The 16,971-nt window shown below is 29.3% G+C and overlaps 1 protein-coding gene and 1 pseudogene across 2 annotated transcripts; both read right to left on the bottom strand.

The window, feature by feature from the left end:
* Positions 1-6,646: 6,646 nt before the first annotated feature.
* LOC111278227 (G-type lectin S-receptor-like serine/threonine-protein kinase RKS1) lies at positions 6,647-8,614 on the bottom strand. Its single transcript, XM_089764974.1, has 6 exons — positions 8,498-8,614; positions 8,155-8,354; positions 7,842-8,052; positions 7,480-7,717; positions 7,239-7,389; positions 6,647-7,157 (listed from the first exon to the last, which is right to left on the bottom strand). Exons 3-6 carry the CDS (start codon positions 7,891-7,893, stop codon positions 6,855-6,857), a joined length of 744 nt encoding a protein of 247 aa, XP_089621100.1. The 5' UTR covers positions 7,894-8,052; positions 8,155-8,354; positions 8,498-8,614; the 3' UTR covers positions 6,647-6,854.
* Positions 8,497-10,267, bottom strand: LOC149517687 (G-type lectin S-receptor-like serine/threonine-protein kinase RKS1 pseudogene; annotated as a pseudogene). The gene is made up of 2 exons (XR_016344165.1): positions 8,989-10,267; positions 8,497-8,829 (listed from the first exon to the last, which is right to left on the bottom strand). The product of XR_016344165.1 is annotated as a G-type lectin S-receptor-like serine/threonine-protein kinase RKS1 pseudogene (transcript).
* Positions 10,268-16,971: the final 6,704 nt, after the last annotated feature.

Genomic DNA, 16,971 nt, shown 5'->3' with positions numbered 1-16,971 from the left:
TTTGTTTTATGCATGTAATGAGCCTTTAAATGCTATTGGCACCCGTTAGCATTTGCTATTCAATAATTTTCATTCACTTAAAATATTCAACAATTCATTTCAAAAAAAAAAAAATTCAACAATTAAATAAAAGTAAATTCATTTACTTAATGTATTCATTCAACAATTAAATAAAAGACAAATTGCTAATAACTTTGTGGAAGGTGTAAAGAATGATTTTTATAAATAACAATCCCTACTTAATATTTTGATAGAATGTTTAATTTTTAATTTTAATGAATAAATTTTAATTTTTGATAATTAAGAGTTAATTTTATTAATAATTTTAATAAATATATGACTCAATTAATTTTAAAAAATATGCAATTCCCTACTTAAATGATAATTGAACTAAACTTTTACCAAAGCCTATTAGTTTATTAAGAGATTAATTACTAATAAAAGTGACAGAAGCATTTTAGGAAAGAAAACCTTGTTATCATAAAAAAGAAAAAAAAAAAGTAGAGCTCTTCTTCCTCATCTTTCTTAGGGTAAGAGAGCATGAAAAATCTAGTTAAAAATTTAAAATTCGAGGTTATAATCCAGTTAATTTCCCAAAGGTAAGTATATACCATCTTTTTATTTAAGAAATATATCATGTTGGTTACTATTATTGGAGTTAAAGTTCTGAGAGAAAAATCAACAAAAATTATGATATCTTTCATTAATCTTTATGATCGATTTAGGTAAATTATTGGGTTTTATTTATTTCATGTTTTTAAGATTTAATGATAATTATTAAGTGAATTTTAAAGGTTAAAAGTGAGAATTTGAATTTTTAAAGGTTGGAGAAATTCTATTTCTGAATAAAATGCTATAATCTACAATAGTGGATTAAAATAATATTTGATATCAAGGGATTAGATATTACTATGACTATTATATATCGTTTGAAAGAATGTTGAATCTACTTTTTAATGAAATAAACGAAAGTCAAATTTGAGCTTTTTATGAAGAGTTGTCTAATTTTTATTTAAGGATATGTAAGCTATATGGTAATATCATTAGGGTTGAATTATGAAAATTGTTTTAAATTTTATACAAGGAATTAAAAATTGTGCCATACATGTTTGAAAAAAGTTTATTGAGTCTACTTTCTAACAAAATAAGCATAATTGAACTTAGAGTCTCCTATGAATAAATATATAATTTTTATTAGAAGGTATATGTGTTATCTAGCAGCAGTATATGATTGGATTGCAAAATTTATTATAATTAATCTATAAGGAATTACGAGATAGGCCATATACAAGCTTATCAAGTCTAGTTTCTAACTTATTAAAGAGATTTTAATTCTGATATGGATATGTTGAGTTATGGTCGTTTAATGAAATGATGCTAGACTATCAATATTAATTAATTAAGTTAACTTTTGTATAACTTAATTGTTTTAGTGTGTATGGTCTCAAAAAGAGTTGATTAATTTCTGATATGTTTAAATGATCTTGAATGGGTTATTAATTATTTTAGGAGAAAAACTATGTGGTGGAATTGAAATGAGGTAAATAGCATCTCACGCATTTTACTTGTTTTTGAACCTATATATATTTCTAAATGAGTAAATGTTTTATTTTTTATTTTCAATATATGAAAATAGGATTAAACATATGATTATTTAGTGTTTTTGCTATGTAAATAATGCAGTATGCTTATGAATGAATGAGTAAATAATTTATGCTTAAGGAATCATTTCATGATAGCTATATTTTTACATATTTAAAAAGTGGGATTATCAATATCAGGACTAGTTATATGGCCTTGGCTAACAAGTAATAATAGTTAAGATAAACATGATTGTACGCCTCTATTAATGGGTTATAATAGTTAGTGTAAAGTCTTAGTTAACGGGTTATAATAATTAGCAATGATCATAAGGATAAAATTGTTGATACGGTCAATGTCACAGATTATGGTAGTGATTGTAACTAATGATAAACTAATAATAATAATGATTTATGATGATGATTTTTTTAAGATTGATCCATGATTTGTATATAAAAATAATTTAGGAGGATTTCTAAAGATTGATTAATGGTTTGGTTTGATTACGATATTCAAATAATAGCAATGTTGTAATGATTTAAGAATTGACATGTTTTGATGTTGATTCATAATTTACAAAATGTTTTACATAATAATGATTTTTAAAATGTTATGATATTATGATTTAATGACTGTTTTTGAATGATCTATATGATTTATATGAAAACGATGCTTGATTTGGTAAGGTATGTGAGCTTATACTTATTAAGTTGGAGTTTGCTCATTTTCTTTTTTCTTTCTCAGATGAGTCCCTTTTTCTTTCTCTTTATAAATGAGTAAATGATAAGTTTGATTAGTTTTGTGAGAAGCTAGAAGATCAAAATGAAAAAAAAAATACTTAGTCATCAGAGACAATATTAACCAATGAGACATTATTAATAGTTTTGTATTTTATATAATTTGTATTTAAATATATAAAGATGTATCATTAGTTGAATTAAATATATTAATTTTACTTGGTAGATTATTTTATTGAAGAATTTTAGAATGGTTAAAAAAGAAGATTTCATATTACTTTTTGAATTTTACTTCAAGGTAAAATGATTATATTGCATTTTAGTTTCGGGGTATGACAAATCAACAACTTAATACTTATTTAAAATTTGAAAATGATTGAATATAACCAAAATTTGAATTGAAAAAGTAACCCAATTAAAATCTAATATTTTTTTATTTAAACTTTTTCACTTCATTTTCAATGTCTCATTTTTATGATCCTTGTGGTAAGTAGCTAATTAAATTTTAAGAATATTTTTAAATTTAAGTTGCACTCATAAGTAATTGAATATAATTCTTTTTTATTTGTATTTAAGGTGATTGAATATAAATTTTTAAACAAAGAGAAACATGTACCAATTATTTATTCAAATTTGTTTAGGTGCATCATGAATAATTGAATATGTTATAAATAAAAGTTAAGGATAAAACTTGACTCAACCTAATTGATTCTTGATTTTAAGCCTAAAACTCCACTTAAAATTATGAAAAAATTTTCAAAATTATTGAAATAATAAATACATAATTAAAAAAATATTTATCAAATGAATTTTGCTAATGCATGCCTTTAGTTAAATTATAATTTATAATAATATTTGGCTAAAATATTAAAAAAGTTCTTGAACTATTTCAATTTTTTAAATAAGCTCTTGTATACTTTAATTTGTATTCAAATAAATAATTATTTCAAATCAAAGATTGATTTATGTGAATGACTGATTTAGGTACAAATTAAAAAATCAAGAGTTTATTTAGATGCAAATTAAAACTTAAGAGTTTATTTATGTGCAAATTAAAAGTTAAGGGTTTATTTGGGTACAATAAAACTATATAGATTTATCTATGTTAAAAGGTAAAATTTAAGTTTTCTTGTTGTTTTAGCCTAATATTTTTATATTAAATTTAATAATGATAATTAATTTGATGAATTTTAATTCTTTTAAACAAATATTACAAAATATGGTAATCTTAAAAATTATGATATAACAATAAATATTATTCTATTGATACAGTTGAGAATATAAATGAGTATACAATATTTCTTATAATAAAAGAGTTTCATATTAATTCTAAAAAATTTTGAAATCGTTATATTTGTATATTCTTCATTGAAATATTATATAGTACAACCTTGTTTGTTATATTGAGAAGATAAAAATATGTATAATCAGTCAATTTTTCATCTTAATTTTTGCTTGGAATAATCTTTCATTTGTGCTTTCATTAATTGAATATAATTTTACATTTCACTAGTTGAAAGCTTAAATTTTTTATTTGAAAATTTTTATTAAATAAAAATATTAAAATACATCATTTTAGAAATTAAAATGAAATAAAATAATTTTCTAACCTTGGTACTTGTTATTTTTTAAGAAAATTTTAGTTCTCGAATTAATAAATTTGTTACATAACACTGGTACGATTTATAATGATTTCATTTTCAATATTAATAATATAACTTGTTATAAATAAATTTAATATTGGCAGTGGCCAAAAAATATAATATTGGTATAAACACGTTCCAAAGATGATTCTAATGATTTTTGTCACACTTTAAAAAAAATTATTCAAAAACAATTAATTTTATTTCATTTGATAATTTTATACTTAAATAATTATATTAAAAAATCAATCAATTTTAACACTTTGAGAGTTCATACTTTTAAATATTAAAAAATAATTATATTTACTTGTATTGTAATAAACAACAAATTTATTGTTAATATTATTAAATAACTTCGATCCCAACGGTTTATATTAGTCAGAAGTTTATTATCATGTGAGTAAAAAGTTTTGTACGAAAGATATATTATATATATAATTATATATGTATGTATATCTATTAAGATCAAGTGCTACAATTTAATATAAAATTTAGTTAATTTTTTACGTGTGTTTTTTTTTTAAGTTTAAATGAAATAAATTTAATTGTATATAAAAATAAAATTTTAAAGTAAGAATAAACAATGAAAAGAATATATGTTTAAAGATTGATTTTTCGTCAACCTCTATTTTAATTGTAAAATATACTTTTATTTTTTTTAAATTCTAACAAATTTAATATCACGGGAAAACCAATAACGAAATTATTAAAATAAGAATGATAAAAATAAAAAACAAATATTTAATAATAATAAAAAAGTTTAATAGTAAAAAATTATTTAAATTAAAATTTATTAAAATTTTAATAAATGAGAATTTAATAATAAAATAATTTAAATTAAAATTATTAAAAATATTTTAGTCACTCATTTTTAATATTTTAAAAATTAAAATTTTATTATAATTATTTTAATCTATTACTTTTAATATTTTTGAAGTTTACATTTATATATATAAATTATATATAAATTGACAATCAATAATATAGATAAGACTTAAAACAAACATTAATAAGAACCAAAGACAATCCAAATGAGATAAAAAAAAAAAAAGGACTAAAAGCAAAAGCAGGACAAGAAACTGAAGCAATCTTGAAAGCACAAAAAGAATAGCAGCCGTTTACACTTAAATAATTGATTATAATAATAAAAAAAAACCCATAAAACACACTGTTTAAACTTAAATAATTGATTATAACAAAAAGATGAAACTTTAAATAATTATTAAATATTAATTAGATTTTTTTAATCTTCTAACTGTTAATCAAATTACGTTTGATTCACTGTAAAATTTACAAATAGCATATTGAGATGGGATTCGGAGGGCTTCTGTTTCAAGGAGGGAAAGTCATCATTCACCCGACTTTTTCACTAATAGCAAGAAAAGCCATTGTACCGGCATCAACGCCCCGTAAGGGGCATATTCGTAAACTCATTTGCTGATCCGTATTATAAAACCATTACTTCGGCTTTTAATAATTATTAAATAATTTGCACCGAGCAACGGCTCCACCAGCCTCCGTTAAAGTCAACTGTCCAACTGTCCAAATTGGTCGCCAAATTATATTAGGATGATACGTGGCTTTATTGTGGTAAAATTTATTCATTTTTATATAAATATTTTGAGTTCAAGTTTAATTAGTGATATTTTGTTAGAGTCCTCTTTGGTCATTATTTTTAGGTTATTTGATATAATTTTAGATTATCAAATACGATATATTTTATTTTAATATAAAAAATTAAATAATTTTTTTATTTCAAATTTTTTATAAAAAATAGCTTTATATGGTTTTATTTTATTTTTCCCACCTTTAAATTTCTCAACTTATTAGGTTTAAGAGTAATTTTGCTAAATTGAACTTAAATTGTTAAATTATCTCCTCTAATTTATGTTTAGAATGATTTTAAAAATATATTTTCATTAAATTATTATATTTAAAATTTCACTTTTAAAAAGTTTTAATAAAAATCAAAGCTTAATTGACAATAAAATATTGTATTCTTTCCAACTGAATTAATTCATGTGAGTATTATCTTTACATTTTTTTATCAAAAAAATTTAGGAATGAAAGAAATTATTTCATCTTCAAAATCAAAGTAAGTTGCTAACTTATAAGTAAAATTTATGAATTTTTTTAAAGCTTTTAAATTTACAAATCATTTATCAATAAAAATTTATAAAAATTAGAACTAAAATACTTTACATTTAAATCTTAACCACTTATGTTAACTAACAAGCACAATAATCCATTGACATGAACTCTCAGTTAAACTCAGAAATTCCTAGAGCATACATCAGGCCATATACTTATGCAATGCACTTTTAAACTCAGTCCCTACCCTTTGGATTACGTCAGAGTGTATAGTTTGATAAAAGAAAGAAAGCAAAAGACAAATTTAAGAACAGCAAAACAAGACCGTTGGCAACGGTAAACTATTACTCATTAAAATTTAAACCCCGACTATAAAATTAAAAATAAAAAGAGACCCGACATACTCAAAATAACAAAACAAGTTTAACTCAACTTAATGACTGTGTTTTATTTGGCCTAAGATTGTCCATAATTGCCCCACCAACGTGTGTTTCGAGATATATTTCGAGCAAGGACTTAAGACAGGATTGGATCCTAAATTGTTGTTGCCAAGGATGTCTTTGCTGAGAATGAAACGGACAAACAAAACAACAGTAGAGGCAGTTGTCCATATATTGAGGGGGGAGTTGAGGGAGGGTTCCAAAATGAAGGCCAAAAATACATATTTGACAGTGTCAAGGCATCTTTTTGTTTTTTGTGCCACAGACAGTAGAAATACAATCTATGATTGGAGAGGGGATTGCCTTATATACTTTGAATCAAGTTCAGGGATAACAAAATGAAGTACTGCCACTTACTGTATCTAGCGGGCGTGAACCATGGTGACCGTTACATCATTTACAGAACAAGTTCCTTCACTATTCCAGATCTCGTTGCCTTTGCAGGCTTTCTTCATTATAAATGCAGGTTGTTTCGGGGACGGAAGAGCCGTTTCGTTGCCCAACATAAACACAACTTCGGACATCATTGGTCGATCTGTTGCATGTTCTTGTACGCACAATAGCCCAATTTGAATGCATGTCAGTAATTCATCAGCAGGATTTGAATCACCTAATGCTGAATCAACTACTTCCATGGCTTTGTCATCTTTCCATAAGTCCCAAACCTAAAACAACTTTGCATCATCAATTGAATGGAAATTGTAATTTGATTGCTCAGAATTTGTGCTCAAAATTTGGTTACTTACATGACCAACCAGATTTGAAGAGGGACTATCAGGATAATAAATGCTGTTCTTTCTGCCAGTTATAATCTCTAACAGCAGGACTCCAAAGCTATATACATCAGATTTCATTGAAAAGTGGCCTTGCATTGCATACTCTGGCGACATGTAACCGCTAAAATCATACAACAAAAAGGAAATGGTTAGAAATTGTTTGAAACTTGTAGCAGAATTTGTCTCCAAAGTTCCCATTTGCAATGCTTACTATGTTCCAACTACACGAATTGTATTTCCTTCAATTTGGTCTGCTCTGAATATTCTGGCCATACCAAAATCTGAAATTTTCGGATTCATTGAAGCATCTAGTAAGACATTGCTCGCCTTCAAATCTCTATGAATGATTCTTAACCTTGAATCTTGATGGAGATATAAGATTCCTCGAGCAACCCCACAAATAATTTCAAAACGTTTTCTCCAGTCCAACAATAATTTTTTTGATTCATCTGGATTCAAAGTCAATTTTTGAAATGAATCATGCATAACTTAAACTTTAGTATTTGGCATGAGAGAAAAATTACTCAACATTAAATGATGATATTTCTAACGGCATATAAGATAAAGACATACCAAAGATAATAGAATCCAAGCTTTTATTTGGTAAATATTCATAGATTAACATCTTCTCTTCACCCTCAATGCAACAACCTAGGATCCTGACAAGATTCCTGTGCTGAAGTTTTGAGATTAGCACAATTTCATTCTTAAACTCTTTTACTCCCTGCCCTGAGTACTTTGATAGTCTTTTCACTGCTATTTCTTTTCCATTGAAGAGCACACCCTGCAAACACAAATTTCATTTTAAGAATGGATTAAATGGAGAAATAGGAGTTTCATTGCACGTGGACATATAGATGAGAATATGTCATGTACTAGTGATTACCTTGTAAACAGAGCCGAATCCACCTTGTCCAAGTTTGTTATTAGAAGAGAAATTATTAGTGGCTTCAGCTATGATGCTGAAATCAAAGAATGGTAAATCTGCACTTCTACTCTCATCAATCTCCTTTCCTCCTAAAGAGTCTTCGAACAACGATGAACTTGAGGTAAAGGTAAAGGCAATTCTGCTTTGTCTTCCTTTTCCTGGTGTCAAACACATTACATATCATGATTAAGCCAATTGCTAATCTCTAAATGATATGCAGTCAATTTAGCTGCGAAATCTTATTGGCTTGATTAAAATGTTAAGTAAGTGGCTTAAAAAAACAGTGGAAAAAATGTGGCACCTCTTCTTTGCCTTCTCACCAACCAATGTAAAAAGGCGACAACAATGAGAAACACTACAGTAGCAGAAACTATGAGAGCCGCAAGCACTCCCTTGCTTTGAACCGGACTTTTCTTTGTGTAGCGAGCTAACAATAGAAAGATATGGAAGAAACCAATTAATCATGAAAGTAATCTTCTATCAACTGATAAATTTACATTAACTAAAACAAGTCTGGCAGAAATGATGACAGAGGAACCTGGCCTGGCGACGTTCTACAGTTCCAGACTGAAGTAAAACTATAACCATTATGCGAAAGCAATTTCCTGGAAAATTTTATCGACAGTGGAATATCTGTTTATGGACCAGAAAGTTTACATCACTCAGAAGTTAATGTCTTTAAATTTTAATGGTACGATAGTACTATCTTAGACAAGTTCAGCAACTTGCATATAGATATTAGCTTAAAGTAGATGTTGGTTGCGAAAAGGCAAATGAATGTAGGACGCATACCCAACTCATCTGCATCCACCCGAATGTATAGATCTTGTCCCGCATCTGTTTATGTCCTTGCATCCACCAAATCCCCATGCCAAGTCAAGCAGCCAATCCCTCCCTTGCTGTCAGAGTATGCGCTAGAATAAGCCACACAAGAACAATCCCTCCAGCACTTTTCCTTGCAGTCTTTCAATCCCAAACTCATGTCTGCACTAGCCGCCGAAGTGTCGGGCACCTTCACATGTGCCATCTTCACGAATCCTTCTCCATTTCGACACGTGGAGACACCACGTTTCCTCACGCATCCTCCCACCGCATCTTTAATGTACCATCCTTGGAGTGACTTGGGTTCGAAACCCGGGGAACATGTGCATTCGAAATCAGCTGAGTGATCTGGGTTACAGTAACCATTCGGCCCACAATGCCCGTAAGAATCACACTGCTCCTTTGGGGCCGACCAAAAGCCAATCCAATGATGTTCTTGATTATTCCTTGTAAACATTTGTTGAATTCCTGTTTCATTCGTTATCATTCTCGCGATGATAGAGGCATTTTTCACCCCATACGTGATTGATAATTCATCATCAGTGTTGACAAAAGTACCATTAAATATGTAGTTGCTTGTCATAGCAGGTACACCACTCCATCTTTGCCCAGTCCATGACCCGGCTCGCCACCAAGGAGCCGAGCCCTTGTACAGATACAATTGAGGAAACCCACGCGGGTCGATCCTATAGCAATGGTTTCCAATTCCTGGATCATCGAGAGACTTCCAAGACGTAAGGACTCGGTTCAGGCCAGTTCTGAAACTCAATCCAAGTTTCATAAACGGAAGCCAAGTATTTGTGGGATAATCAAAACTCTGCCACAGTACCCTTTTGGTATCATTCTGAAACAAAACAAGATTTCCTGACTCTAAAAGTTGAGCAAAAGAAATCCTGGTGCCTGTGATGGATACGTTTGTAGACCAGACAGGAAGTGTTTGGTTTCTCTTGAACAGGGCAAGATTTCCTCGACTGTCGATTGAAAGGATCCCTGAGGAATCATTTATCGGATTTTCTCTGTTGGCCACCCAAACAACTGTCTTCTCTGGAACCTGATTATACCAGATCGCAACATATCGATTCCTGGAACTGCCAGGGCTGAAAAATCCGAGTGCAAAAATGTTGCCACTGGAGACTATGACATCACCATCTTTGATGAAATGATCTATTGTAATGGTGTCAGCAGAAATGGAGAGGTGAGAAAGAAAGAAAAGAAAAAATGCTCTGACAAGCCATTCAACAGGATTCATGATTGGTTCAGTATGATTAGGGAGTCTGGAAGAAAGGCTTTTCAATTTGCTGGGGCATTTGGAACCTCATTAATAAGAGGATCCTCCTTAGAACTTTACTTGCTAGGACTATAAAAAACCTAAGCACCTAAAGTCTGAAATCCTTACTTTCCGGGGAAATTTTGGACCACCAAAAATGAAAAGACAGACAAGGCACAGTTTTGATGTCAATCTTTTTGCTTATCATGAGCACCTATCTGGCTAATATTAGTTAGCCAACCATGCACGAAGGAAATTGTAAAACCAAATAAAACCCAGTGGCTTTCAATTTACTCAAATCAAAGCAATTAAACCAATCAGCTCTGAGGAATTTTCATCCTATTGATGATAGTTAAATTTGGTTAATTCATTTGAAGACTATTTGTGACATAAGTTAGTACTAGTAATCGAAAATTATCCCTAATCTGCAAATAGGTGATATTTCAAGTTTGGAATCATTTTTTCAATTGATGGAAAATGGTTTCCACATATTATTTCGGGTGTAGTACAATATTACAAATTGAGTCTTGGATTCCGGAGTGGACCCAGAGCCCAAACTTTGGATTAAACTGGGTTTGTTAAGATGGGATTCTTGGGCCAAGGCAAAAGCCCATTTTGGTTTCGCATTGATGATACAAAAATGAAATGTCATTGGGATTCTAACGAACCTCACTAAGGTAAGCATGCAACTCCGTAACGTCACCTTATTCGAAATTAGTTTCCCAACAGATGATGCATCTGTCACTGAAAGACACTTTCTGCATAAAACCCAGGTCTTCCAGGCTGAGGTAATGACAATCCCACATCAATAGCACAGTTTGCATCACTGGCATGTCGTCTGGCCTCTGCCGAACACAAATGAGCCCCACCTATATGCATCCTAGCGCTTCATGTTTTGGAAACTCTTGTTCCATCAATTCATCCATTAATTCCAAGGCTTTCTTATCATTCCACAATTTCCGGGCCTAACCAAAGTCCTTGTTAAGTTAGAGTATGTCTACAGAAAATGAACAGATGAGAATTGATTACACGGTATATACTTACATGCCCAAGAAGGTTGAGTTTGTCGTCAGGATGAAAATAACCCCGATTCTTCTTTCCACTCACCATCTCCAACATGATACCAAAGGCCAAATCTGAAGACATCCGATTTCAAAGAAAAGTGTCCATCTATTGCAAACTATGGATAAAAAAATTGACATTGTTGGTCAGCAACTTCTGCATTCTTTTTTTGTCTGCTATTGGTGGAAGATCAGTTACTAAGAACTAACTGCAAGAATTTATAGTTGCCTAGCCGAATGTGTGAGCCAAATAGCCCAAATCTCATCACATCAGTATAAGCGAATTAAATAATTAATTAATAACAATAATAACAATTTAATTTGATTCGATTTAATTAATTTACGTCCACGAATAAAAAAAATAATTAACTAGTTATAAAAAATTACAAACATATATCAAATCATATAAATCAATTAACAATTAATACCCATGGATTTTCTCAATCTCTTCTAGTTTTATGAAGTATTTTTAACCTAAATAAATATATACCCATAAGCACACGTACATCATATCTATGTAAACTCTCTTAGTCTCCTCTAGTCCACTCACAAATATTCAAATATATATACCTAAAGAATTGTAGAATTTTATGGGATAAACACCCAACGTAAACCTCTAGTAGTCCTATGATTATCTATCTCATAAAACCTTATAACTCTCTTACGTCTTTTTCTCATAGCTAATCTTATAGAGACTTCACATATTTATAAACATACTAAATTGCTTATTAAGAATCCCTTTCTTCTTAGAATTCTTTTTATGTAAGTCAAACTTGTATATTAAAAATCTTTTTCCTATTAGAATTCTTTTTTTGGTAAGTCTTCTTGTCTATTAAGTAATATCTAACTAATCACAAACAAATCTCTTATGAGATTTGAGTCACTATTCCTAATAATCTCCACTTTAACTCAAATTTCATCAAATCATATGTATTCGTGCTAGACATACTTGACTCTCACCTGCAATGAAAGTCTCACAATCATTTTTTTTATGTATCTTTATGCTTTACGCAAATCGATCCTCAATCATCAACACTTGAACTCGAATTCTTCTCTTGAATCAAGCTCCTTTAAACTTGCCTATTTTCATGGCTCGAACCTTCAGCTCTTCACATGTCTCGAACCTTCAGCTCTTCTCATGTTTCGAATCTTTAATTTTGATACCACTTGTTGGGCCAAATAGTCCCAATCCCATCATACCAACGAAAGCGAATCAAATAATTAATCAATCACACAAGAGATAAAAATTTAACATGATTCGGTTCAATCGACTTACGTTCACAGATAAAAAAAAAGATTCACTAGTTATAAAGCATTACAAACATACATCCAATCATATTAACCATTCAACAATCAATACCCATAAACCCTCTCAATCTCCTCTAATTCTATGAAGTATTCTCAACCCCAAACAAACATACTCATATGCACCCATGCACCATACCTATGTGGACCATCTCAATCTCCTTCAATCCACTCACAAATATTCAAACATACACATTCATATGACATAAATGTTCTGTAGTCCTATAAAATATCTATCTCATAAAATCCTATAACTTTTTTATTTTTTTTTTTCATACTTAATCCTATAAAGACTTCACCTATTTATAAACATACTAATTTATCTATTAAGAATCTCTTTCTTTTTAGAATTCTTTTTCTACAAGTTAAACTTACTTATTAAAAATCATTTTTTTATTAAAATTCTTCTTTTATAAGTTTTTTTCTACTAAAAAATATCTAATTAATCATAAACAAATCTTTTAGAAGATTTGAGTCATATTTCTAAGATAATGAACATTCAATCATTTTAAAAAAAAATGCTGTCATCGACATTTGAAAATATCAATGTACTTTGTTTCCCTCTTTGCAATCTTGCAGCCGAAATGAAGGATTGTTGTCAATTCCCATGATTCATTGGTGGCTTATATAATTGGGTTTTTGAGAGTTTATTGTCAAAAACAGTGTATAAAAATTCCATCAATATCTGTTGTTTGGCATTTGAAAAGTCCTAGTAGTAAAAATAAATGGTGGTAAAAAATACCAAGCGGAAAAGGTAAAAGAAGTCACCCGTGTAATAGTTGTTATAGAAAAGCTTGCCTACATTCTCTCTGCAGTGTTTCTATCCTGCAAGACAATATTTATATCTCTATTAGAACAGGAAGGTTAACAATCTCACTATAAAGAATTCAAAATTACATTGGCCATTAGTTGGCACTTGGCATAAATTTTGAGCTTTTTGCCTAACCATGGAGCAAAGATCACTACACTCAATGGTGGATCATAATGAAAACCAGAGGGGGCCTTGTCCCCAATGTTTGAAACCTCCTTTAGTGTGTGTATATATATTTATATATATTTGTATTAAATACATTTAAATTGACCCTCTAACAAAAAATGTTAATTTTATTATTTTTTGTATTTTATAAATTAAATTTATGCATTGTAATTTAAGGAATGTTCAAATCACTTTTATATTTATTTATTTATTTATTTATTATATATGACAATTATTATTTGTAAATTCTCACATTTATATTTGTTAATATCTCTTTTTCTTCGTATATTTTTTATTTTTATTTTTATAACTTTAGATCTATATCACATGTTGTAGTTTTTTTTTCAACAAAAAGATCATATTGAACTACTTTACAAAAGGATAGAAAAACATCAAACTTTTACGCTATGTTTGGATAAATATTAATAAAATAAAAAAATAAAAAGAAATAAAAAAAATTTTTAAAGGAAAGGAAATGATACATGTAACCCTTATTTGAATAATTAAAATTAATAAAGGAAAGGAAACGAAAAGAATTTTAACAACCATTGTTTGGATAAAGAGTGAAAAAGAAAGAAAATGATTCATTATAATAATTTTTTTCGATTATCACATTTCATTGCCTGTGATTTTAGAGTACTCTTAGACCATAATATGTTTGCTATTTTATCTGACCTCACAATTGCTATTATATCAATGATTTTTAATCAAGTGAAATGAAAAGATATTTTACAAATATGCATTGATGAATTTTGAGCTAATTTGATATCTCATAAACTCAATATATATATATATATATATTTATATTCAACCATTCATCAAAATCAAATCACCAAAAAATTATAAAAAATTTTATATTGGAAGATATATATGAAACTTACTTGAAAAAAAAAATGACCTTGAAAAAATTACAAAATAATTGTGATCTGCTTAAGTTTTTTTATTAAATTTTTAGTATAAATAAAAAAATAGACATAATAGTCTTTTTATAAATTTTTTTTTTCAATTTTCTTTTCCCTAGCTTTTTCTCCAAATTAAGATATTAAAAAAATTAAGTTTACAAAGAAAACCAAAAGTTATTTGGTTTTCACCTCTTTTCCTTTATTTAAATTAAATATTTATCAAAACAAGGGAAATAAAATTTTGTTTCCTTTACTTTCATTTCCTTCCTCTCCCCTTCAATCCAAACACATTGTTAATCTTAAACTTTCATCTTCATTTTTTTAGAAGTATATTTAGTTTTTTTTTTTTTTTTGTTTTTATAAAGTGTTTAATGATTGATTTATTCATACTTTTTTATTTTACTCTTAAATTGTCAAAAAAAAAATTGTGTAATTAGTAATTCAACAATTAATTGTAAATCATGTTATTATTAAAAGTATAATATTATCATAATAATATTTTTGTTTAATAATTTTATGCTCTTATCATGTTTTTATTAGTATATTGTTTGTCTATACATATATATATATATATATTAATAAGTTTAGAAAATAAAATCTATTATATATTCTTAGTTGGCCTCCTCTAAATATGTCAAAAACTGTCACTGACTACACTTCTACAGCCTGAAAGGTATAAAGGTATTAATAACCTAATTATGAAACTGCCAGATCAAGCATAAAATTAAGATATATACATATGCACTATATCTCAAAAACTTGCTTCTAATCATCGGCCATCAACAATGGTTATGGTCACCTTGTTAATAGAACATTGGTTTGGATCGCTTTGAGGGGATATTGTTCCTGATGCAATCGGTCGTCCGGTGAAAGCAGGCTGTTTCGGAGTTGGAAGATCAGCAATCTCACTATTAAGCATCGAAATAACAGTAGATACAGTTGGTCTATCTTCTGCAAATTCTTGTACACACAACAATCCCACATGTATGCATCTCAAAATTTCACTCTAATTGCATGGATCAGAAAGCACTGGGTCTATTAAGGCCAATATGTTGTCTTCATTCCATAACTTCCATACCTAAATAATGATTGCAAATTTTAGCTTGATAAAGGAATCACCAAATATTAATGAAAATTATATCTTATATAATGGAATCATAAGTAAGGCTGTTTGTCAAGTAAACTTACATATCCCAAAAGGTGTTAGGAAAATGGGGTCCAGTCCCATGTAAGTGGTTTTGGACCAAGTAAAGGCCATGGGCCTTGATCTTTTATTTTACACAGAGCCCTAGCTACTTAATAAAAAAGAGGTGGGGTTGTTTAAGGTGTGTGTCGACAACCAAGCAGAGAAAGAAGAAAAGCCAGGAAAAGCAGAGAGAGAAAAATGAGAAGGGAGAGTTGGTTGAACGGAAGTCAATCCGTGATCCGATTGAGTTGAAACCTTGTCAGGAGGTTTATGATTCAGAGTTCTACATTCTGAACGGTGAAGATCGGGTTTGAAGCTCTCTAGAAACAAATCCATGGTGTATTTGTTGAGTCACTTATTTGGTGAGATTTCTCCAATTGTTTCTCTAGTTGTTGATTAGCTCTAGTTTTAGCTAGAGAAGAACTTTGTATAACTATTATTTGATAGTGAAGATTTTTCTGGTGGCCCGTGGTTTTTTTCCCTCTACACTGGAGGGTTTTCCACGTAAATCTTGGTGTGCTTTATTTTTCCTGCGTATTTGATTATTGATTGTTGTCTATTGCTTCTGTATTGTTGTGATTATTGCTTCAGGCGCAACAAGTGGTATCAGAGCGAGGGTTATTTTGAGACATCGATACAGAAGCAACCCAGGATAGAAGTAAATTCTGTTTGAGATCATGGAAGGTGATACAGGTTCCATGATAAAATTGACAGCATCAAATTATTCAATTTGGAAGCCTATGATGGAGGATCATCTATACTGCAAAGATTTGTATGAGCCAGTATTGGGTGATTCGGCTAAACCAGCAGATATGAAAGATGAAAGCTGGAAGAAGCTAGGTAGAAAGACGCTGACTACAATCAGAAAATGGGTTGATATCAGCGTGTTCCATCATGTAGCGCAGGAATCGGATGCTCACATTGTTTGGGAAAAATTGGCAGCATTGTATGAGAGAAAAACAGGTATGAATAAAGTTATGCTTGTTAAAAAGATTGCAACTTGTAAGTCTAAACATAAATCTAAGTTTAGAGGTAAAGTGAAGTGTTTCCATTGTGGTAAGGCTGGTCATATAAAACGAAATTGTAGAATCTTGAAGCAAGAGCGAAAAGATGAGAAAGGCAAGAGTTCAGATGATGGCAATGTTGTAGCAGTGAATTCAGATAGTGATTCAGTTACTTTGATTTGTACACATGGTGATTGTAATCATGTTAGTGATCCCGGCATTGAGTGGATAGTTGACACAGGAGCGGCATAT

Source organism: Durio zibethinus, chromosome 8 (genome assembly GCF_047325235.1).
Source record: "Durio zibethinus cultivar Kanyao isolate XHJ-2024 chromosome 8, ASM4732523v1, whole genome shotgun sequence".
Taxonomy (NCBI): domain Eukaryota; kingdom Viridiplantae; phylum Streptophyta; class Magnoliopsida; order Malvales; family Malvaceae; genus Durio; species Durio zibethinus.
This window is presented reverse-complemented; position numbering and strand designations above follow the sequence as displayed.

What these genes read in the sequence shown, in the direction of transcription:
- LOC111278227 (XM_089764974.1), bottom strand. Translation starts at nt 7,893, where the DNA reads ATGTTAATCTATGAATATTTACCAAATAAAAGCTTGGATTCTATTATC. An exon ending in CTTGGATTCTATTATCTTTG is followed by an intron (nt 7,718 to 7,841) that starts GTATGTCTTTAT and finishes CTTTGAATCCAG; the next exon opens with ATGAATCAAAAAAATTATTG. An exon ending in ATTCGTGTAGTTGGAACATA is followed by an intron (nt 7,390 to 7,479) that starts GTAAGCATTGCA and finishes GTATGATTTTAG; the next exon opens with CGGTTACATGTCGCCAGAGT.